Raw genomic sequence first — 23,030 nt, 5'->3', positions numbered from 1 at the left:
TGAAACTTTGGTCATAACTGATATTGTAGCTCAGTTTTAAATCCACTAACTCCCAGCTCATGTTATTCCAACTAGATTCCCTAAGCCCAAATCCAACTTTCTGTCATCTTTGTTCGCTTACATGATTGGTGGTCCTGGTTTACCAAGGATGTTTCTTACTTTAGCATTGCCTGTTCCACATTTTAGGAAATCCCTCTGCTGCTGGTAATCCTACAATCTCTATTTCCTTTATAAACTGACTCCCTCCCATGAACCCATGGGGAAAAGCACAATCTTCTCATCATAACCAATACCATCACCATAAAAATAACCATACTGTCAACTCTATGCAAGTCTTCCTGCCCACCTGCCAGCGACTGTTGTTTTTTCGTAGTGAAGTTTTTTCCCTTCAAACCACCTTTTCCTTCCCAAACTTTCCAGCATCTGGCAAAACTATTTTCAGAAAGGACACAAATAAACTCTTGCTGATATGTCCACTGGATACTCTGAAAATTCCTTCACTTAACGTCCTTAAGGCATTTGACCTTGTTGAGTCCATTCTTGCTTGAAGCACTTTCCCCTTCTTATATGTCACCAAATTTTGTATTTCCTTTGCTCTTGTATTATCCTGTATTGATTTCTGTTAGGTTACTCTTTCTGCTTTCTTAAAAGCACATGTCCTCAAAATTAAATCTAGCCATTATTTGTTTTGTCACCTTTGTGTGCCCCTGTGCAATGCAATCCACACTCATTGTTTCATTAAAATCCTTTGCATGTCACAATTAACCTAGTGTGTCTACTCTGAAACTTTTCCCTGAATTCTAATTTCATATGAAAAACTTTAATTTTCATCTAGTTTTTCTCTTTGCTTTCCAAAAAGCTGAACCTGTTAGTTTTCTTCTTTGTGCAAAGAAGTAAAAACACCTTTTTCCATTTCAGTCACAGCATATTTCTAATGAATCACTAACTGCCAACGCAATCTTCTAAATATCTCTGTATTTATTTTCAGGGAAATAATTATAAAACACGTATCAGCATGAACAAGAGGGGAAAAAAAGGAGGAAAGAAGGCAGAGAATAAAAAAAAAATGAAGTGAGGGCCTAGGGAAATGGCTCAGTGATTAAATCCTTTCCTTGCATAGGCCAGAATCCAATGTGAGCTCTTATTTGTGTCCTGGCTGCTCCACTTCCCGTATAGCTCCCTGCTTGTGGCCCGGGAGAGCAAAAGGGACCCTGTCCTCATGAGGGAGACCTGGAAGAAGCTCCCGACTTCTGTCTTCAGATTGGCTCAGCTCTGGCCACAGCCACTCAAGAAGTCAACCAGTGGATGGAAAATCTTACCCTGTGTCTCTTTTTCTTGCTGCAAATCTTCCTTTCCAGTAAGAATAAATAAATCTTAAAAAAAAAAAGTTGTCAGAGTAGGGCTCGCACGGTGGCACTGCATATTAATCCTCTACCATGTGGCACTGGCATTCCGTATGTGCACCAGTTCACGTCCTACTAGTTCCACTTCTGATCCAACTCTCTGCTTATGCCCTAGAAAAGCAGCAGATAATGACAAAGGCCTTGGGACCCCAGGCCCCAATGGGAGTCCCACAGAAAACTTCTGGCTCCCAGCTTTGAGTCAGCTCAGCTCTGGCCACTGCTGCCATTTAGAGAGTAAACCAGAGGATGGAAGACCACTTATGTTTCCTTCTTTCTCTGTAATGATCTGTCTTTCAAATTAAATAAGTCTTAAGAACAAGAAGAGAAGAGAAGAGAAAAAAAGCAATTCACAAGCCTATATTGTAGGCTATATGTGCTAACACACTGATGTATGCTGTTGTTTTCTTTTCTTGGCATGTATGCAGTGTTGTAGTATAAATGTTGAGCTATAACTGACGATTTTTCTTAAATGTATACATAATTTTGCAACTCAGTATACATAAGATATCATCATAAAGTTCATAGAAAATGAATAAAATGATGTTTATTGTGGCATAGAAAAATTCTGAAATGCATAGACTGCTTTTTTCTTTAATATATACTTTCTATGAACTTTTTGAAGGCTCCATATATAATCAAATCTTCTTCTTTTTTTAATTATTTTTCACAGTACAGCTTTACAGATAAAGGGGATCAATTATTCTATAACGTTGCTGTATTGTAGCAGTATAATCTATGCTGCTCTATCATGTATGTGCTTTATCTAATGTATAAATTTGTCTAAATGTGTTTTTAACATATTTTAACTGCTTCTGTACTAATCGTGCTTTACACAGATCTCTGAAACCTGTAATAAATTTGCATAGTGATTGATATATCTGTTGTCAGCCAGCCCCCTAGACAACATGGAACTAATGTATGCCATCCTCGGAAGATCTTGAGAACTTGCTCTTTCTCTGTTTTCCATTTTGTCTCTCAGAACAACAAATACACCTGACTCTGGCAGTGATGTTAAAGAATCTGTGGGAGACTGCGGAACATGCCCTTTGTCGGGTTAGCCCCAGCATCAGGAGAAGACACACCATTTAACAGACACTTTCATTGGACTAGTTCCTGGCGTATGATTTGGGTTAATTGCTGTCATCATCTTTCAACTCTTTTGGCATGGCATCTGTTTGGATAAGCAAATTTAGCACTGGTGTCAAGCCAAAAAAATTAATCCTTAATGTAGCTGGACATAAAATGCTATGAAATCCTACTGTTAAAAGGAAATTAAAGCTTCCTAATTAGACATAACTAACAAAGAGCACTGATTTATTAGATACAATATAGGAAGCTATTGCTTTCCTAAGAAAGTGTTATTCTTTTTTTCAGACAAGCATTGCAGTGCCTTTTTGACACTTTATTCTAACTAGGTTTTATGTGAGATGTTTATATGGGCATATTTTCATGCTGCTAAAGAAGCTTTAAAATTGAGTCTTGTCTGTTCTTCAGGAATTCTTAAAAAGAACTGTCACAACAGTCACTATATATTTTTGTACAAACCTATAAAATTAACACTTTGAAGCCACTATTACAAAACTGAGCACTTAGGCACAAAAGTAGAGCCTATATGGCAGGATCAGAGTGACAATGTCTGGCATGAAAAGCACAAAGGAGTTGTATAAACGTTTAGAGGCCCAACACATTTCGTTTAGGGAACATGGTAATAGAATTCTAAGGAAATAGTGCATATGCATAAGCTCCATTTAGACAAAAAGTTGTGGTTGCACTTCAAAATATTTTGATTCTTATTAGAAAACTTAACTATTGGCACTAAACAGCTCTAATTTTTGAACTGAGAAGTGAGGAATTTGTAGGGATTATTCCAACCTCACTCTTGTTCTGCTCTGCTCCTAATGAAAAGTTAGCCAGTTTCCTTGGAAACCTCTGTCTGAGCAAGACTCATGTTATTTTACCTCAGCATATCCCATTGTGGAGCACTCCCGGTAACTGAAATGTTCTTGCCTGTGGGTATTTTCCAAATCATAGTTCATCTCATTGCACTCATTGGAAATAACTCAGCAACTGTGAGAGATTCTCTTGATACATTATCATGTTATCAAAGAGTCAAGGAGATAAAAACAAAAGTGATAATAAAAATGACAACAAAAGTGATCATGGAAGATAGCATAGAAAGTAATGAACTAGATTAACAAATAATCAGGAAATAAACAAAGTAGATGTTTAAAACATGAGATAGAAATGATGCAATAGCCTATCTGCAAAGAAGGAAAGATGGGCAGGGGAGCTTTCACGGATATGCACCAGGCTAGCATCGATGGGCTTTTACAAATTTCCTAAAAGGAAAGCAAGATTCTGAGATTTGTTGATAAGGACATAGCATATTGGAAGAGGAAAACTTCCTTAAGCATTCCTTGAAAGAGGAAGTTAGAATGAGGGTTCTGTTTGAGTCCCTGCAAAATAAGAAATGTTTAGAAATCAATTCTGTAAATGAATCTTTGTTTTCCTAGAAAAAAGAAGGGGAACAATTTCCCCAGAGTGGTACATAAAAGTTCTAGGAGTTCCCTTTGGACAGCAAAATTATAAATCAGGAAAAATTATTTATTAGATAATGTAGGATTCTATTTATTACAGTATGTAATGTCTTTTAACTTAAATTTTTATCAGACCACTTGCTAAGCGCATATGAGACCACAGATAAGTGAAAATTGGTACTTATGATTTGGAGGTGTGAGTACCCCCCTGAAAAAATCTTTCAACATCTTACTACTTGCCATCATAATATTTATAATCCAGAAATTATGATCAACAGTGTTCTCATTTCTAATTCACAAAGGAAGGGATGGGACATAGGACATGTAGAGATTTCTAAAATATCCTCCATAAATTGAATCCTTTTTTTTTAAAAAACTTATTTATTTTTATTGAAAAGTCAAACTTATGGAGAGGAGGAGAGACAGAAAGATCTGCCTACTTTCTGGGTCCTCTCTACTTTCTTATTTCTGCAAACAACATCTAGTCTTTCTGGCTAAAAATACAAACTAAAACTGTGAGACAGATTTCCAGTTCGTTGGAAATGAATATGGCTTTTGAAAAATAATTAAAAACTTAAAAGTATAGGGCCCAGTGTGATGGTTCAGTGGCTGGATTCTCAACTTGTTTGTGTCCTAGATGCTCCACTTCCCATTCAGCACCCTGCTGTGGCCCGGGAGAGCAGTGGAGGATGGCCCAAAGCTTTGAAATACTACACCCATGTGGCAGACCTGGAGGAAGATCCTGGTTCCTGGCTTTGGATTGGCTCAGCTTTGGCCTTTGTGGCCACTTGGGAAGTGAACCAGTGGATGGCAAATCTTTCTGTTTCTCCTCTCTGTAGATATTTCTATCCAATTAAAATAAAATAAGTCTTCTTCAAAAAGTTTAAAAATATGAAGCTGGAAACATTCTAGGAAGATTGACTTGAAATATAATGGGTAACTAAGTTTTTAGTAATGGTGTGACATTTTAATGAGGACACAATAGAAGGGGGATGAGGAACCACGTGTTTACCTGGAAAAACAGGCTCAGGTTCCAGAGGACTTTACTCAATCACTGAAAGAACCTGGGATTTACTCTGACATCTAAATCTTTTGAAAGCTCTGATATTAAAAAATGATGCAACCTGGTTCATAACTGTAAAAAAAAACCCACCAAACATTGTGTAATAAGCAGTGTGTTTGGGATAAGAAAAAGGAAGAACTGTAAAAAGGAAAATATGAAAATATCTTTGATAAACGATAATGATGTGAGCAAACGTGACAGTTACGAAGGTGATGAGTAGAAGTGGACTTTCACTTTACTGGATTCACATTTTGAAGACAGAATCAATAGAATTTGGTGATGGAGCAGATGTAGAGTCAGGGAGGCCAAGGGTGTCTGTAAGATGTAGTTACCTGAGCAACTGGCACAGCAGTGTTGCCATAGCTGAGATAGAAAAGAGTACGCAGGGCCCAGCGCAGTGGCGCAAGTGGTTAAAGGTCCTCGCCTTGCACGCCCGGGATCCCATATGGGCGCCGGTTCTAATCCCGGCAGCCCCGCTTCCTTTCCAGCTCCCTGCCTGTGGCCTGGGAAAGCAGTCGAGGACAGCCCAAAATTTGGGAACCTGCACCCGCATGGGAGACCCGGAAGAGGCTCCTGGCTTCGGATCGGCGTAGCATCGGCCCGTTGCGCTCACTTGGGGAGTGAATCATGGGACGGAAGATCTTCCTCTCTGTCTCTCCTCTCTGTATATCCGCCTTTCCAATGAAAAAATAATAAAAATAAATCTTAAAAAAAAAAAAAAAGAGTATGCAGATCAGGTTTGTTCATGTTGAAGGAGAAGTGTGATTTCCATTTTGACATGCAAATTGGAAGTGTCATTTAAATATAAAAGGAGAGTCATGAGATTGGATGACCATAGACAGACAACATCAGGACAGTAGATAAACAAAGAAACTTTATGATCTTTAAGGTCTTTATGAATCAACAAGAACCAATTCAATTGAGCAATTGAGTCATCTGAATCTCTACCACACACACTAAGCTCCACCAGGCCATATGCATGTCCATATCTTGCATATACTTTCAGGCATACCCAAGCCCTTATAAAAGTAATGAATTCAAGGTTCATTCTTTTAATCAAAGTCAAATCTACCAATTTCTGAGTTACAGGATCCTGAAATATGTCCTATCCTTTTATCTATTCAATATTTTCCATTTTAGCAGTTTGATCCACAGCTGCTTCCCATAACCTAGCCACTCATATTTAAATTCTGCATTCCCGTTATTTCCATTTATTTTCAGTCTTCTAATTTGTCAACTATTGGAGTAAATGCTGAGGGAAAAGACTTAGGACCATCTACCACTGTTCATTTTACTTACCAGAACAACAATAGCAAAACGAAGCATAATACAATACAAACTCTAGCACCGAAGTTTTACTCTGTCTTCTCCCAGTCTTATCTAATTTTCCTCCCTCCTCTCCTCTTTCCTCTTGATCTTCCCATTTCCTTCCTCTTGCTTTTTAAAGCAGACTCTTTAGATGCTACCCTAAGGCCTTGCTTCTAGGTCACTATCCTGGCCTGGGAATCATTCTAATGTAAGGTGCAACTTTTTTCCCCCATGTCTAAAGCCCGTTTGCATGATCACATCTGTAGAGCATATAAACACCATGGGGTAAAGATGTGTTTGGCACAGAAACAATTGGATTAGATTTCCACTGTGAGTTTGGCTAGAAATAGACAGGTGTCTAATGAGCATATGTTTCCACAACTGAACCACATCCATCTCACTTAAAAATGCAGACACATTCATTTAATTTATAGTTTGGAATTGAAAAACACCAAACACACATACTGAACATTTTTCGCTATGAAACCTTTCTACAGAATGAATTTTAAGTGTTAAGAAATGTGATTAATTGTTCTGAAATACAACTGGTTTTATCCTGATACTTACCTATAATTGTGCTCCAGATCTTGATCTTTTGGTATAGTCTTGGAGTCGATTACATTGATTTGCCTTAAAGTATGTGCTGGAGAGGAAGATGGTCAGTGCTTTCATGTTAATGCTAAGAAACGATTCACAGTTGCAGAGACAAACCCTGAAGGATGACACTTGTTGGGTACATGTTTGAGTGTTCCACAGACATCCTGGGAATTCTTTGATTATTCATACTGTTTCAGCATCATCTACGATACCTCGTGACATCTTGGTGAAAATGAGATTCCACCGTGAAACAGCTGAGAGAAATCTTTTTCTGGACTTTAGAGAGGGCATATATTTTAATTAGTTTAAGTAGACGCAGCTAATCAAGATCACATAGCTGGCACTGTCAGAGACTGAGGTTTAAGCTACTGTTCGTAACTTTGCTAGCCAACACCTCGGAGTTAGGCAGAACTGTGTGTGTGTGTGTGTGTGTGTGTGTGTGTGTGTGTGTGTGTGTGTGTAGTTCCCAGATATGATGCTAACTCCTTGAATTTCAGATCTCTTATTTCCAAAAGGAAGGAATTCAACTTTGAGGCTTCTAAGGTGTCTTACATGAATTCTATACCCTTAATCCTCAAAGGGAGAATCTAATTTATAGTCATTCCTAGCACAAAGAATTCCAGATTCAGGGAATGAACATTTCAGTATCAAGCTGTCTCAGTCTCTCCTCCTAGGATGCACTCTCATTTCCATAGCTACCATGAATATTTCAATGTGCATCCTTACAATTTACAGGGTATTTCACAGACCCTCCATAAGCTAAGGACTAAAATGGATCAATACAACAAAAAGAATCAGAAAAATTAACCTGTAGTTTATAGGAAAAAAAAGTTAAAGATTAAAAAACTTGCCTGAGGACCTGGCGTGGTGGCCTATTGGCTAACGCCCTCACCTTACATGCCTGGGATCCCATATAGATACCAGTTTTTATCCTGGCTGCTCTATCTCCCATCCAGTTCCCTGCTTGTGACCTGGGAAAACAGTAGAGGATGGCTCAAAGCCTTGGGACCACGGACGCATGTGGGAGACATGGAAGAAGCTCCTGATCTTGACTTCGAATTGGTTGAGCACCGACCTTTGCAGCCACTTGGGGAGTGAGCCAGCAGTTGAAAGATCTTTCTCTCTGTCTCTCCTTCACTTTGTGAATCTGACTTTCCAATAAAAATAAATAAATCTCAAAAAAAAAAACCCCAGCACTTCCATCACCCATAAAGACAATGAGAGCTGTTTCTTTAACTAAGAATGGCTACAGTCATCTGATGCTGCATAAAAACATTTAATGTACCTATAAGTAGAATACTTACAATTTGAAAATGGAGTAAAAAACAGAGAGTAAGAAGTAGCATTGTACAATTTGTGCATTAGCTTAGGTTCAAAAGAAGAATATGTCAGCAGAATAATTTTGACTTTCGATTTCATGATAGTAAAATAATAATTTGTACTGGTATTGTTAATGTCTGAAGTCTAGGTAAGGGTAAAGTGAGTTAATAAATATGAACTGATGCAGAAAATAACGAGACATAGCTTTGTATTCCTTCTTCAACCCTGCAATTTCAAGATAGCTAATTGTACAGTTAGTTGGTAGTGTTCTATTTTGGGAAAGGATCATGACACAAAAGTCTACATGAGAACTCTCTATAGCTGTAAATGAACAGTCATCGTGTATCTGCCTTACAGAGTGGATCTCTAAGGAGTTTTACAATGACATTGGATTTCAAACAGCACCACATCCTAAACATTATATAAAGAACAAACCACTCAACTTGTTTTAAAATATGCATGGATATGAAATTTCAGTTCCAGGACTGTTGTGACAAACATTAGTAAACAGAGACAATTACCAGTTGTAAAAGCTGAAGAAATAGGGCCAGCATTTTGGCACGGTGGAGTAATTAATCATTTATGGTGCAGGCATTCCATATCATAGTGCCAGGTCTAGTTCCCATCTACTCCACTTCTGACACAGCTCCCTGTTAATGTGCCGAGGAAGGCAACAGAAGATTGCTCAAGTACTTGGACTGCTAACAACTTCTGGAAGATTGGGATGGTATTCCTATCCCTGGCTTTAGCCTAGTTTGTACTTGACAGTTGTGATCACTTGGAGAATGAGCCAGCACACCACCCTACACTGTCTCTCAATCTCTCTCTCTGCTTTCACTTTCTGTCTGCTACTCTGACTTTCAAATAAAATAAATCTTAAAAAATATTGGGCAAAAGACTTAGGACACCCTGCCCACATGGGAGACCTGGAAAAAGCTCCAAGCTTCGGATCAGTTCAGCTCCGGTTGTTGGAGAGTGAACCAGCAGGCTGAAGATCTTTCTGTTTGTCTCCTTCTCTCTGTAAGTCTGCCTTTCCAATTAAAATACATAGATCTTTAAAAATATATATTGAGCAAATATTTCTCTTTTGTCTTCCCATAGATTATTTTATTTTGTTTCTTCCCCTCTCTGTGTTATATAATAACACTTAGGTGTTCAAAATATTTATTTCACACAAACTTATATTTCCTGTTACAAATTTCAAAGGAAGTTTCTTTATCTATAATATCAAGATACTCTTAAGTCGAAGACTGATGGAATTGTGACTGTTGTTAGACTATATTACTGGAACAATCTAGGCGGAAACAGTGGATGAATTGGGGAATGAAAGGAGAAATCCCTGAGTCTAAGGAACTGTATCATGAAAATTAAAAAAAAAAACAAAGGAAATGAAGTATTTACAACTATTATTATCTAGATTTGAAATATTATTTGTAGATCTTATGATTTCATAGTTCATAGGAGAAAGAAGAGACTTTGGGAGAGTGAAATTTTTCTGAAAAACTGTAAATGAATTGAAATTTAATTGATGTGTACCAATATAGAAAAAGGTGCCCATTTCCCAAAAGAATGGATAAGGAAAAATGCACAGCAGAAATTAAGTAATGAACTTCTACAATGAATAGACAAATTGTGCCCCAGGTTTATTTATCATCATATCCTTACCACTTTCTTCACTGTAGACGTGAAGCAGATTAATTGTATTTTTAGATAGCAAGTCCTGGTATGTTCCCACTTGTGCAATTTGGCCATTTTCCATAACAACAATAAGATCCACCTGAGGCAAAAGTGTGAGGTTGTGTGTCACTAAAATACGAGTCTGAAAAAGAAAATATTTGATTTCATATTTACCAAAAATGGCACGAATTACCTATTTCAAAGAAAACTACAGTCATTTTTTGTTCTGTTTGTGCTATCTCAACATACAATTTTCGTTCATTGTTGGTTTAAGACTATGTCTATACACTTTACATTTAATGATGGCAGACAGCAAGACAAAGAAATAGTTTACAAATGTGACTTTAACACTTTGGTTCAGGTAATTTCCATTCATTACGGATGAATCAATTTCATAGAAAATTCAAAACAATTCCATAGATGTAAACCTTGCTTGTCTTTTAAAATGTGTGTCTCTGTTACCAAAGAGACTTTGACACAAACAAAACTCATGTTCTTTATTTTAAATAATTCATATTTTACTCATACACGTAGTATGCATACACACAGATGGGAGTGAATGAAACGTTCTTATCTTGGGCATACCTCAGCAAGACATTTTCACATTATTTGGATACATGAAAAGGTCCTATACATTTACAGTAGGAATAATGTTATCTCCTAGATTTAGACATTTGCTATAATAACTACAGGAACTGATTTAAAGTGTCAAGCATGGAATACACTTGATAATATAAATTCCTGTCTTCTTAGTCCCTTTGCAAAAATACTTGAATTGGTATCATGCCATGTTAACACTACCAAATCTTAAGTCTAATTAACCAATGAAAAAAAAAAAATTTAAAATTAGCATGCAGGGCCCGGTAGCCTAGCAGCTAAAGTCCTCGCCTTGCATGCGTTGGGATCCCATAAGGGCACTGCTTCTAATTCCGGCAGCCCCACTTCCCATCCAGTTCATTGCTTGTAGCCTGGGAAAGCAGTTGTGGATGACCTGAAGCCTTGGGACCCTGCACCTGCGTGGGAGACCTGGAAGAAATTCCTGGCTCCTGGCTTCAGATCAGCACAGTTTTGGCTTTTGCAGCTGCTTGGGAAGTGAACATCAGACAGAATATCTTCCTCTTTCTCTCTCTCTCTCTGTATATCTGACTTTCCAATAAAATAAATTTTAAAAAGTAGCATGCAGACAACTATAATTTTTCAAAGAATGATCAACCAGTTTTGAAACAACTCTTGCAAGCATGAATCTCCTTAGAATATTGTGTTAGTTGATGATATAAGAAACACATATCTTGTCAGCAGAGAAAATTCACAACTCAAGCTTTAAAAATGAGTGTAAAAGGTGGAAGTTTTAAACAATCTGAAAAAAAATTGAGTATGTTATTTTGAAAAATTAAGAAAGGAGAAAGGAGAAAGGAGAAACTATTATTGTATTGGTAGAATTTTATCTATGAATTACATCGAATCTCTTCTCTTCATGTTAACATCACATTATCACAATAATTCATGAGACATATATGTTGTAATAATTACGCATTTGCTGTAACCCCTGGGATTTAATATGTTAATAAATCATTTAAGTTTAAAAAGGAAAGAAATAAAAGAGAAATCAAGTAAAGCTCTAGGAAAGTGTGTGCAAAGTAGTGATACATGCATCCTGTTTAGTTCCCTGTGAGATCTGTCCGCTTAAACTCACAAGCAAAATAATTGGATCTCTAGACTCATTCTGCTCCTCGCCTCCCCGAAGAGAAGCATAAATGCCAGGATGGCTACCTTGTTTCTCAGCAGGCCTGAAGAGCCTATCACATTTTCAAAGAGCTGCTTTCCGACATGAACATCCACAGCAGACAAGGGATCATCCAGCAGGTAGACATCAGCCCCACTGTACACAGCTCTAGCCAGACTGACTCGCTGCTTCTGGCCTCCACTGAGAGTTACACCCTATAAACAGAGCAGCAACAAAACCAGATCAGACAAACATGTGGACATCTCAGAGTGCAACAGCTGCATCCAAATCCTCATTTGTAGCACGACACATGTAATCCATCCAGGAAGTTCAACTCTTAATGTACCCATGATCTCTAGGTCTAGTCCATCCTATTTCTAGTATTCCTGACTTGTACAAAAGAAGAGGTAATTCTGCTTTTTCTTAACTGCTTATTCTCCAAAGGAGAGAGGCTAAAAATGAAGAAAATTTTTCAAATCCCTCGCTTTGAAAAGTTATGCCAGTGGAATACTAAACAGGTTTGCTGGCTGCCACCCGTATACTGACACTGGTGATCATTTTAAAATTGACATTTAGGAAATTAACAATAATAGCTAAATTATGAAAACTGTCATCAACATAGCCTGTTTTTTCTTGGAGAAACATTAGTACAAGTCTTGTTGGCAACAGTACAACTCTAAGAAGCAAAATTGGGGGATATATATCATAGCATGTTAGAATTAAATTTGACATGTATAACCATGTATGGAGAATTATGAGGCAAGGCCTAATTTACTTGATTTATTTTACTTGTTATTCACATATTTTGTGTAAGTTCTCAGTGGAGCACAGGACTTACTGAATGACCTGTAATTGTCATATATCACAGCTTCTTCACATTTCTCATTCTTTCTAAGTTTGCTTTTATTCATGGTACTAGGCTTATATTTGGAATTTAAAGATAAATGAAGCAGAATTTCTATCATGAGTAATTCATAGTTTGATGTGGAATATAGGAAAGAAAAATCACATGGCAATGTACAAGGTATGTGCTTGTGTGTGATTGTTAGTCTTCAACTCATGGAATAGTCAATAAATGCAAAGATATTGTGAACAAATCCAGTTCTTTTTTTTTTATTTTTCACATTTTATTATTATTGCTATCATTTTACGATATAGTTCCATATTCCCTTATCCCCTCCCCAAACAAATCCAGTTCTAAGGAAGAAGGTTAGCAATTATCATCTGGTCACCCCCTTCCCCAATTCGTCCTCTGCTTTGGCATCACCTGTCCTATAATGATGCCATCATTTTGTTTAGGAACCTTGGATTCTCACCTTTCTTTCTTTTTCCCATAATTCTTAAGCAGTAAAAATTTCTGAGTGTAAGTCCAAGACTCTTGTTTGTAGGTATCTAGTCCTTTTAAACTATCCATGCTGCCGTGAATCCCACAACCCCACTTTTCCAACTTAAAATCTACTCAACCTGTGAAATCCCCTTTGAAAGTCATATTCCTTGAAATATCCCAATGTAGGGTATAATTTGCACTCTTCCCGACCTGTCTTGTTACTTGCCCCATTGATAGAACTGATCATACCTGTATCAATCACTCACCAGTCTATGAGCTGCTGAGTCATCCTTCTGCACTCAGTAGTGTGCATCTGACAATGACTGACTAATCTCATTGGCAGAGATCCACTGGACGGCAAGTCCCTTGGAGGCAGAGTGACCGATAATCTCACTCATTGCTGTGAACCCCACCGCGGAACAAGGGCATATAATGAAGTGTGTGTGTAACATATAATAAAATGTGTGGTCAATTAATGGCTATCAAGTGGAAATTCAAATAAAACTGAGAAAATAACTCCTCTCTGTCCTAAAAAACTCAACATTAATTTTTGTTTGAAATATTAAATTGCACGTTTCCTTTAAGCACATTATATGAGAAAGAATTTAATTATGAAAATAAAAGCCATAAATGGAAATAGTACTCAATGCCTACACTGAATTGATATTTCATGTTAGACATTTTTCTTGTTGTTTGTAGTTATATACTGTGACATCACATACTTTTAGATTGTTTTATTAACATATTATTCAATGTATTGAGAAAATGTTTGAAGAAGTCACATGTTTGCATAATTCTAGTTATGGCACAAATTTGCTTAGAGAGTCACAAAATGCCAGAAAATATTCAGGGAGAGGAAGAAAAGTTCACACAGTACGATTGATAAGGTACATCTGCAAAGTAATGGGGTATGAATAAAGTAAGCCAAGCTACAAGGTAAGCTTTTGTATTTCCTATATTCTTACTTTTTAAAATTTTATTACATATCTTTCATCAATCAATATAATGGGTTATGCTTGCTTTCTTTTCAGCATTAAAATTACTCTGTGAGAATTATTTGTCAATCTATACAGCACACAAAAGTCGCACATATAATATACTTTTGTATTCATTTCTAATTAAATGAGTTTTTTTTAACATGGGTTGGAGTAATTTCTCAATGTTCACTCACTGGGTCATTTCTTATTTTTTTCACTGAGTAATAGTTTCACTGAAAATATACTGAATATATTTTTTGAAGTAATAGTTTCACTGAAACTATTACTGCAATGTGAATGAAATATACACCAAAGAGTGAATCAACTGGTAAACAAGTTCTTTTTATTTATTTACTTATTTTTTTTAAATTTTTAACAAGTTCTTTTAAAGTCAGAACCAAGCCAAGACAGATTTCTTAAAGCAACCTCATGGGACCTCTGCAGAACCTGAGCTAGCTGCCAGCCCTGAAGACAGGTTTCATGTTGCGCTCACCCTTGCCTTAACTTTGTCCATGGGAGTGGTAGGAAAATACAAAAATATGACTCACTTATTAGAAAAAGGTCAACATTGTGCCAGCAATGAAAACAAAAGGGCACTGATTTAATCAGAAGGATTTTCACACCTCCGTATGGATACAAACAACAATTTCCTATTGCCCTTGACCCTGACTTCCAGACAGTCCATTTTAAATAATTATGTTATTATGAATACTGCCATCTCTTTCACAGGAGTACTTCAATATTTTCTGAAATGTATATTTTCAGAGGTCTTCAACTTTTCAGTAAAATATCTTTGATTAGCAGAGCTGAGTAAGGTTCATTCCTGCATATAACAGATTAACTTTGCTTACTCTTTCTCCAACCTCAGTTTGATCTCCATTTGGTAACTGCTCCAAATCAGGAAGGAGAGCACAGGCTTCCAAAATTTGCTCGTAAAACTGCTTCTGCATTGTGGAGCCAAAGAGGATGTTTTCTTGCAAAATGCAATTCTGAATCCATGCCTGCTGGGAAACATAAGCCACAGAGCCCTAAAAAAAAAAAAAAAAAAAAAAGCAGAAGTAAAATAATATATTTTTAAAGAGTATTCTTAACACCGGAAGAGGAGAAGTTACATACATCTACCAAAAGGGATAAACACATGATTTTGCCAACTATTTTGTCGATTTAAAACTTCATTTTAAAAATCCTGTAGGTTACGTTTTAAGTGTTGATTCACAGATCACAGTGTCCTAGCGCTACACATGCTAACAGGAGCTCCTTTTCAATGGTAATGTGAGGTTTTTACTTTTTCTTTAAGTTGTATCAAAGTTGTCTGTCTTAGGCAGGGTTTTCTGAAAGTAGAAACTCAGGGTGTTTGTTTGCTGGGGCTGCAAGAACAAGGTACTATGACTGGGTTACTTAGACAATACAGATTTTCCTGCAGTTCTAGAGGCTGTAGATCTGAGAGGGAGGTATCACAGGTCTGGTTTCTTCTGCGGCCTCACTCTGGTTTGTAACCGACTGCCTTCCACCTGTGTTTCCAAAGATCTCTGCTCCGTGTATGTATCTGTGTCCTAATAATAATCTCTTTTCATATGGACAATAGTCCTCTACTAGTTTAGGGCCCATCTTAGGATACTAATTAATTCTTTGGATATATCATCTCAAAAACAGAGTTCTAATATAAGGTCTTGGGAGTGAAAACTTCACTATATGAATTTGGAAAGAACATAGTTCAGTTCGTATCACCAAGACAGATTTTCAAATGCATATTTGGGACCAACCATTATGCAAGAATGAAGGCAGATTAGATAAAGGGAGAAAATCACACTGCGATGCAGATCCGACTGAGCCCTGGGCAGCCCTCCAGAGAGCTACTGAGACGGTCAGCCTCAGCGTTCTCATGCTAGGCTGGGAAGAGTGGGGACCACAGTGCAGTCAAGGCCAAATTGAAGGAAATGATTTGTTGAAAGAACTCCAATAGGTGAGAGACCAGTTTTTCCCAGAAGGAGAATCAGGGCAGCACACATCCCTGTTGTGTTTTTGACAACTTTATGGGTTGACAATTGCTAGGGAAGATAGTCCCATGAGTAGCTTTTTCCTTCTGGAAAAGAAGTTACAGTGTTTGAGGCGGAGACTTATCTTTCAACCTGCGGTATAAACTATTCGAACACTGATTTTAGAGCATTTTGACTACTTCACACACTGTAACAATATGAGACATTTAAAGTGCTTTCTGAAGTAGACATGTTTGTAACTATTAGCCTTTTGATTTCTTCCAGCTACGCAAGATCACAAGATCAAGGATTGATATTTAATTCTTTTGTTGTTGTTGTTGTGGTTGAGCATGTAACACAATGAACAACCTTTGATCAAAAAATATAGTTTTAATCTGCCCTGATCTTGCACACAAAAAAATTGCTCTTCAATTGTTTTGTGGAGTGAGTGGCATAGCTTTTGAATGCAACAACATATTAATTCAGTCCACAGGTGAAAGAGAATGTGAATACCTGCTACATGTTAAAAAAAAGTTAACGAATTAAATAATACAAGAACAGAAACTGATGAACATGACACTGGAATATAATATTAAACAGATTCTAAACATCACATTGGAAAGTGTAACCTTGTATTGGTACTATTGTGAGGAAAAATAGTTAATTAATTTCCAAAGAGATGTAGGTTTTTCCTTTATTATTATTATGACTATGATTTGCTTTTCACAAAGGAAATACACTTTTGTTTCTTCCTACATAATGAGACTACAATAGGAATTTTGCTAACTAACCAATGGTCTCCTAAACTCTGATGTTCTAACAAATAGCAATAAATACTGAACACTTTGTATAAATGGTGTCCACTGTGGACCTTTGATGCTAACAAGAATATGGGTCTTCTGTAATGTCAGGATACACTTACACAGAAGAAAGGAGGACTTATGACTGTTTAGGAAGGTCTATACTGCGGTAATAATACGGGGGAAATCAGTGGAAGGGAGGGAATTTGGCGAGGGTGTAAGAAAAATCCCAGAGCCTATGGAATTGTATCATAAAATAAAAAATAAAACAAAAGGGAAAAAAGAGCATGGTTCTTAGAAATCTGGAGACAGAAGACAGTTGTAGAATTAAAAAATTGTGATTAAAGGGACTGGCATAGTAGCCTAGTGGTTAGTGTCCACGTCTTGCACATGTTGGAACCCCATATAGGTGCCCATTCTAATCCTGGCAGTCCCAGTTCCTCTCTGTCTCTCCTCATCTCTGTATATCTGACTTTCCAATAAAAATAAATAAATCATTTAAAAAATTTGTGGTTAAAAAATACCTACTAATGTGGTCAAGTGAAACACAAAAAATAAGAAAGATGCACTCAAAAAAAATCTTTAAGCTCTAAAGGTTAAGTTGATCAAACCATCATATGATCACTTAAGAGAATCAAGATAACAAAGACTTGACTTGTAAATTCAGCACAGAAATATCTGGCATAGTATTTCAGAGCTCAAAGACCTTCTGAAAGCCAAAGTGACCAGGTATAAGACAGATGATAATCCTCTGACGTGAACATGTGTGATTTAAGATAAAGTGTGTTCCCAGCTTTATCATTAGCAATGCATTGTTAGGTTCCTTTTACCATTATGAGCACTTTCTTAATTATAGACTCTCAAAGAGACAGGAGATAATCCCTAAATCGTACCATAAGAGTCTCAATTATCACAAAGAAAATAATGATAAGCACACCAATTTATAGGGAACTGGAAGGTTCTGTGGCAGCAACAAGGTTATGTGTATACAATCATATCCAGTCTTCACCCCAGACTTTTCAACTCACTGCCAATATTAATGTACACTGTGTAAGCTAGAATTTACATCATTTTAATTAATTCCTAGCTATTTTCAAGATAAAAGCTCAGTTCATCTCTAATTGTTTTTCTAACTCTTTCAAAGTAAAATTTACTGGTTGTTAATGCTCTATTTCATGTTGTGTATTTGACTTCAAGATTTGCCATATACATTTCTTTTATATTTTGTTCATCAGACTATGAACTGTGAAAGAAGAAAGGCAATATCTTATACAGGCTGCAATCTTGTGTTCTTGGTCCTAAGTACTAGGTGCATAGCAATTACATGCTGAGAGTAGCTAAAAAAACTATCAGGATATAATAAGGTATTATATTTTAAAAAGAATATTCGGTGGTAGAGGAAAAGTGAAGACTTACGATTTACAGAAAAACAGTGGATAGCAAAAATTATAAAGTATGCAAGGCTATGAAGATATTATTATACATTAAAAAGCAATTCTGTTCATTGTTTGATATTATCAGAAAAAGGAAAAATGAAAGAAAAAATGAAATAAAAAAGAAGCTAAAATTGATCTTTTCAAAACTTTTTTTAAGGTAATCTCAGATATAAAGATTCCACATCTTGTGACAGTTGGGAAGGAGCTACTGAGCAATCTTATGTGAACTAATTAAGACTGAAGAAATGCTCATTGGATGGTAGTCCAGTGTTTCAAAAGAGAAAGAATAGATAAAGAACTTGTTTGCTGCTTATTAATGACCTTTAAAAATAGAATGCATGATTGATAATAGATCTCACTGTGGAACAAAGACTGGATTTTAAATTGATCATTAATATTATCGTTTTTGAGATTTTTTCATGGCAAAACTTCTACCCATGAGCATCTAGGAGATGACATAAAAATGAAATGGTCTTGCTTACTTACGGAATTGTGCAATGAATAACATTTGTAAACTTGGTCAATGTACAGTATAACTCACCATTATTTCTGTATGATTGGCTGCAATTCAGCCAAGACCTTCAGTTACTACAAGCATTCAGAACTGATTTGCTAAGGTGTTTTTGAGCGCAGAATTGTAACTAATCTACGCATGGTTATTACATTTCAATGGAAACGGAAATACTGGTTGTAAATTAGAAATGCCCATTAAATATTTGCATCAATTCAATTTGACAAATGCCAGCGATGACATGCTGTTATTAGCCTCTTAGTCTAGAAGATGATGAAAGAATGCAACATTCTCTCTACCTTTCTTTGGATGACTCCTGTAAGTTTCTCCATTTCCCCTAGGATGGCAGAAAGCACAGAAGACTTTCCAGACCCAACATGCCCGACCACAGCCACCAAAGCTCCCTCTGGAATCTTTATATTCAAACTGCAAAATAAGAAAAGGAAAAAGATGACATCGAAACTCTCTGTTATGATTTTTGAAAATGTCTTTAGGTAAAGGAAAGTGCTCACAGCACTTTCTTTTTCTAAAAAACAGGCTTCCGAAATGCAAACCATGCATAAATAATAAAATGCTGCAAGTAGAGAAATAAAAAGAAAAAAGGTAGTACATGCCACAAAATTGAAACTTATAATGATTTCTAAAAAAGATTTATATTTAGTTTTAATGGAAAGTCAGAAATACAGAGAGGAGGAGAGACAGAGAGGAACATCTTCCTTCTGATGATTCACACCCCAAGTGACCACAATGATTGATGCTGTGCAAATCCAAAGCTAGGAGCCAGGAACCTCCTTCAGGTCTCCCACATGGATGCAGGGACCCAAAGCTTTGGGCCGTCCTCGACTGCTTTCCCAGGCCACAAGCAGGGAGCTGGATGGGAAGAGGAACTGCTGGGATTAGAACTGGTGCCCATATGAGATCCCAGCACTTTCAAGGAGAGGACTTTGTCCTCTAGGCCACCGTGCCAGGCCCAATGTTTTTTTACCTTACATTAATTTCAATAGCTTTGTCTTCTTACACTCTAATAAATAAAAGTTGTGGATATCACAGAACGCAACAATAAATATTCTACAAAATATATTCTGGAGAACATCACTTACTGCTTTAATACTGGAATCCCTGTGTTATCCCAAGAGAAGGATGCATTTGTGAATCCAATGGCATAGTCTATGAAGAAGGATAAGAAAAAGAAAAAAGGACAAGAATGCATTTTAGAAGCAGTTATTCTATCCCAAAAGTCAAATACATATTGACTATGAAGAGAAAATGCTGACCTCCTGGATAGCTTGCTTCAATATTGTGAGGAAGAAACTCCTCAGTGTTGAGAAAGTCTTCCAAGCGACCCAATGATATTTTAGTCTAACAAAATAAGCACATAGAATTTATTTGAAGTTCAAGTAGAACAGAAACTACAAAGTATTAGTTGTAATTTACAGCCTGATTAAAATATTTGATGAAAACTGAAGATATTCATGTACTATGGAAAGCATGGCTCGAATTGTTTCAGTGGTGCAGGTATCACGTTCCCTAAATGGAAAAGGGGCTGTGAGGTTGAAAGATGGAAACTGTTATGCCACCTATTAAGGAAGGCATGAGAAGAAGCAGAATTTCTTTACTGTTTTAGAAAACCCATAACTGCTGAATAAGTAATGATAGAAAGATGAGCTTTTCTTCAGCTTTACTGAGGTAGCTGCCAAATCAAAATTGTACTTAAGGTACACAGTGTGATGTTTTCATATATACTTACATTTTTAATGATCATAGCGGTCACTTGCTAATTCACATAAGTGCTATCTTTTCTATGGGTAGTGAGAATACTTAACCTGTACTTTCTTAAGAAACATCAAGAGTAAAGCACCTTTTTAACAACATTGACCTGCTCAACATTAGGCTTGCACAACTTACTCACTTTCAAACTGAAAACTTATATCCATCCACTAACTTGCCATTTTCCCACTCTTCCCAACAGGACTTTTCAGATGCTATATGTGAGATCAGGCAGTAGGCGTCTATTAGTGTCTGACTTACTATGCTGAGCATAACATAGAGCCAAGTAGCCATGAGTTATAGCATGTTATTTTTGTAAGACTAGAAAATATTCCTGTGTGTACATATGTATGTACACATATAATAGCAATAAGGAAGACATACATATTAATTAATACATATGAATTATGTATATTTTATTTTATCCATATACTTATATACAATATGTATTTTCTGGGTCTATTTATTTATCAGTTAACACTTCTGTTCTATAAAAATCAGCTACTGTTAATAAAGCTGTGATAAACATGGGAGAGCTATATTTTCACAGTCATTATTTTATTTTATTTGGATATAGACTCAGATGTGAGATTCACGGGACATATGTAAGTCTATTTTCAATCTTTTTCAGGAAACGATACCCTGTCTTCCATCATGGCTGTGACAGTTCGCTCCCCCGACACTAGCAAGCAAAAGTTCCTTTTTCACTCCTTTTCACCAACACTTGCTAGCTTCTGATGTTTTTGATAATAACTACCATAATTAAGAGGTGTGATGTGGTATGTGATATTTATTTGGGATAAATCAGATAAGGTTTTAACAACAACCATGAGACTGTTGAATAAAATCTAACAATAAACCAAACTGTTGTTTGGTTTAAGAATAATAAATGTCCAATACAGTTAAAAAAAAAAAAAAGAAAAATGTAGTTACTATTAACATAAGTGAAACAGCGTTGTTTTCCCTGAAAGTGATTTAAATAAAATTATAGGTACATTTTTGTTTATGTTGTGCTGGGAGACTTCTGCTTGTGACAGAAATAATTTTTTTTTTTTTTACCATGTGTCACTCAGTACACGTGCTTGGTTTTTTCTTCTCTTTTTGTTCTCCTTATTAATTAACTGAAGGTGGCAGACTATTGCTAGGAACTAAGCAATAGTTTAGAATTGTATACTTGAACTGGATTCTAATTTTAAAAAGTCACTCAACAATTGACATATTCTTGAAAGAGAAATCTGTTGTGAAAGCAGACGTCAAAAGTATCACATTGGTAGCACTTCCATGCCCTCTGTTGGCTATTACATGTAAATGTAAATGTAATATGAAAAAATAGGGTTTAACAGCAAAGACATGGCCTAGTTGTTATTTACTCTTGAGTTGTTTTGCCATATTCAAATAACAACACAAAATTTGGAAGACGAATTCTTAGGCCAAAGAGTTGATGCCAGTAAGCAAATCTGGTTTTTTTCTTTCTTTCTTTCTTTCTTTCTTTCTTTCTTTCTTTCTTTCTTTCTTTCTTTCTTTCTTTCTTTCTTTCTTTCTTTCTTTCTCTCTCTCTTTCTTTCTTTCTTCCTTTCTTTCTTCCTTTCTTTTTTTTTCTTTTCTCTCTTTGAACCCAGGTTTGACGGAACAGCATTCATTGAAGGATTTCCAGTAAACATTCTTGTTACAAAACAGTCAAGGCACTCACACTTCTGGATTCCCTGTGTTCTTACCAGTCTCCTGCTCATTGTGGCATCTAAATAGACTCCAGGGATGGAAGATAACCCAGAATCTTGCAGTCCGGCTGTTGACAGACTATTATTATCAGCACACTTTTCTCCCTGCTTGTTTATTCATTACAGATGGATTGTTCTGAACCCTGGGACAACATTCAAATCTAGTTTCCTGCAAAGCATCTGCTTATAAATTTACAGTTGCAAGCAAAAAATGAACCTTGTGATGGCATAGTGGCTAACACCAGCTTTCAAAAAGCTAAGCAAAAGAAAATAACATTTAAGGAATGTTATATAATAAAATATTGAAAAGTCATTTTTATGAGGGAACATAGGAAGGAAGAGATAATTCTTTCTATTGCATCTTGTTCCCACATACAGGGAGACTGATTTTGACAGTAGCATTAAACAATCACAAATGAAATCAGACTGAGGGAGAAAACACAATTTGTGTTAATCAAAAAATTATGTCTATGTATGGATATACTAACCATTTCTGCTTGTTTCATCACATATTAATACACGTATTAGGGTGTTTACTAAAACCTCAACTAGAAGGTAAAATGAACATTTAAAGAAAGAATGTTTAGAATTCAGTAGAAGGATGGTTCTTAGTTATGATACTCCGACTATACCTGGAACACAGCTGAAATTACTTCTGGTAAATCAAACAGAGGAATCCTCAAAATATTAAACAAAGACACAGATGTGAACACTTTAGTAGCTGTTAAAATGTTTCCTTCATCCAGTAAGAAATAGACACCAAAGGTAGCCAAAGATACCTAAAAAAGACAGATGTTATTTTTTTCTCATATATTTTTTGCTAATAGCATTGAATTACAGTCATTAAAAATTGATCTTTTTGTTTGTTTAATGAAACTTAATACTATAGC

The 23,030-nt window shown here is 36.3% G+C and overlaps 1 protein-coding gene across 4 annotated transcripts in view; it reads right to left on the bottom strand.

Annotated features, from left to right (window-relative positions):
• Positions 1-23,030, bottom strand: part of LOC121156755 (multidrug resistance-associated protein 1-like) — a 76,528-nt gene that overhangs the window by 25,022 nt on the left and 28,476 nt on the right. For 3 of the 4 annotated variants that reach the window (XM_040980634.1, XM_040980635.1, XM_040980637.1), the window contains 8 exons: positions 22,773-22,919; positions 19,930-20,014; positions 19,756-19,822; positions 18,955-19,081; positions 14,784-14,960; positions 11,676-11,843; positions 9,894-10,047; positions 6,879-6,954 (listed from right to left, as the gene is read on the bottom strand). In XM_040980634.1, the coding sequence (XP_040836568.1) occupies positions 6,879-6,954; positions 9,894-10,047; positions 11,676-11,843; positions 14,784-14,960; positions 18,955-19,081; positions 19,756-19,822; positions 19,930-20,014; positions 22,773-22,919 (1,001 nt within the window). The remainder of the gene's footprint in view (positions 1-6,878; positions 6,955-9,893; positions 10,048-11,675; positions 11,844-14,783; positions 14,961-18,954; positions 19,082-19,755; positions 19,823-19,929; positions 20,015-22,772; positions 22,920-23,030) is intronic. The other variant, XM_040980636.1, reaches the window with a different exon arrangement.

This window comes from Ochotona curzoniae, unplaced genomic scaffold (genome assembly GCF_017591425.1).
Source record: "Ochotona curzoniae isolate NIBS_2020 unplaced genomic scaffold, NIBS_Ocur_1.0 contig_3498, whole genome shotgun sequence".
Classification (NCBI taxonomy): Eukaryota; Metazoa; Chordata; class Mammalia; order Lagomorpha; family Ochotonidae; genus Ochotona; species Ochotona curzoniae.
Note: the sequence above shows the minus strand (reverse complement) of the source record. Positions and strands in the feature narration are given on the sequence as shown.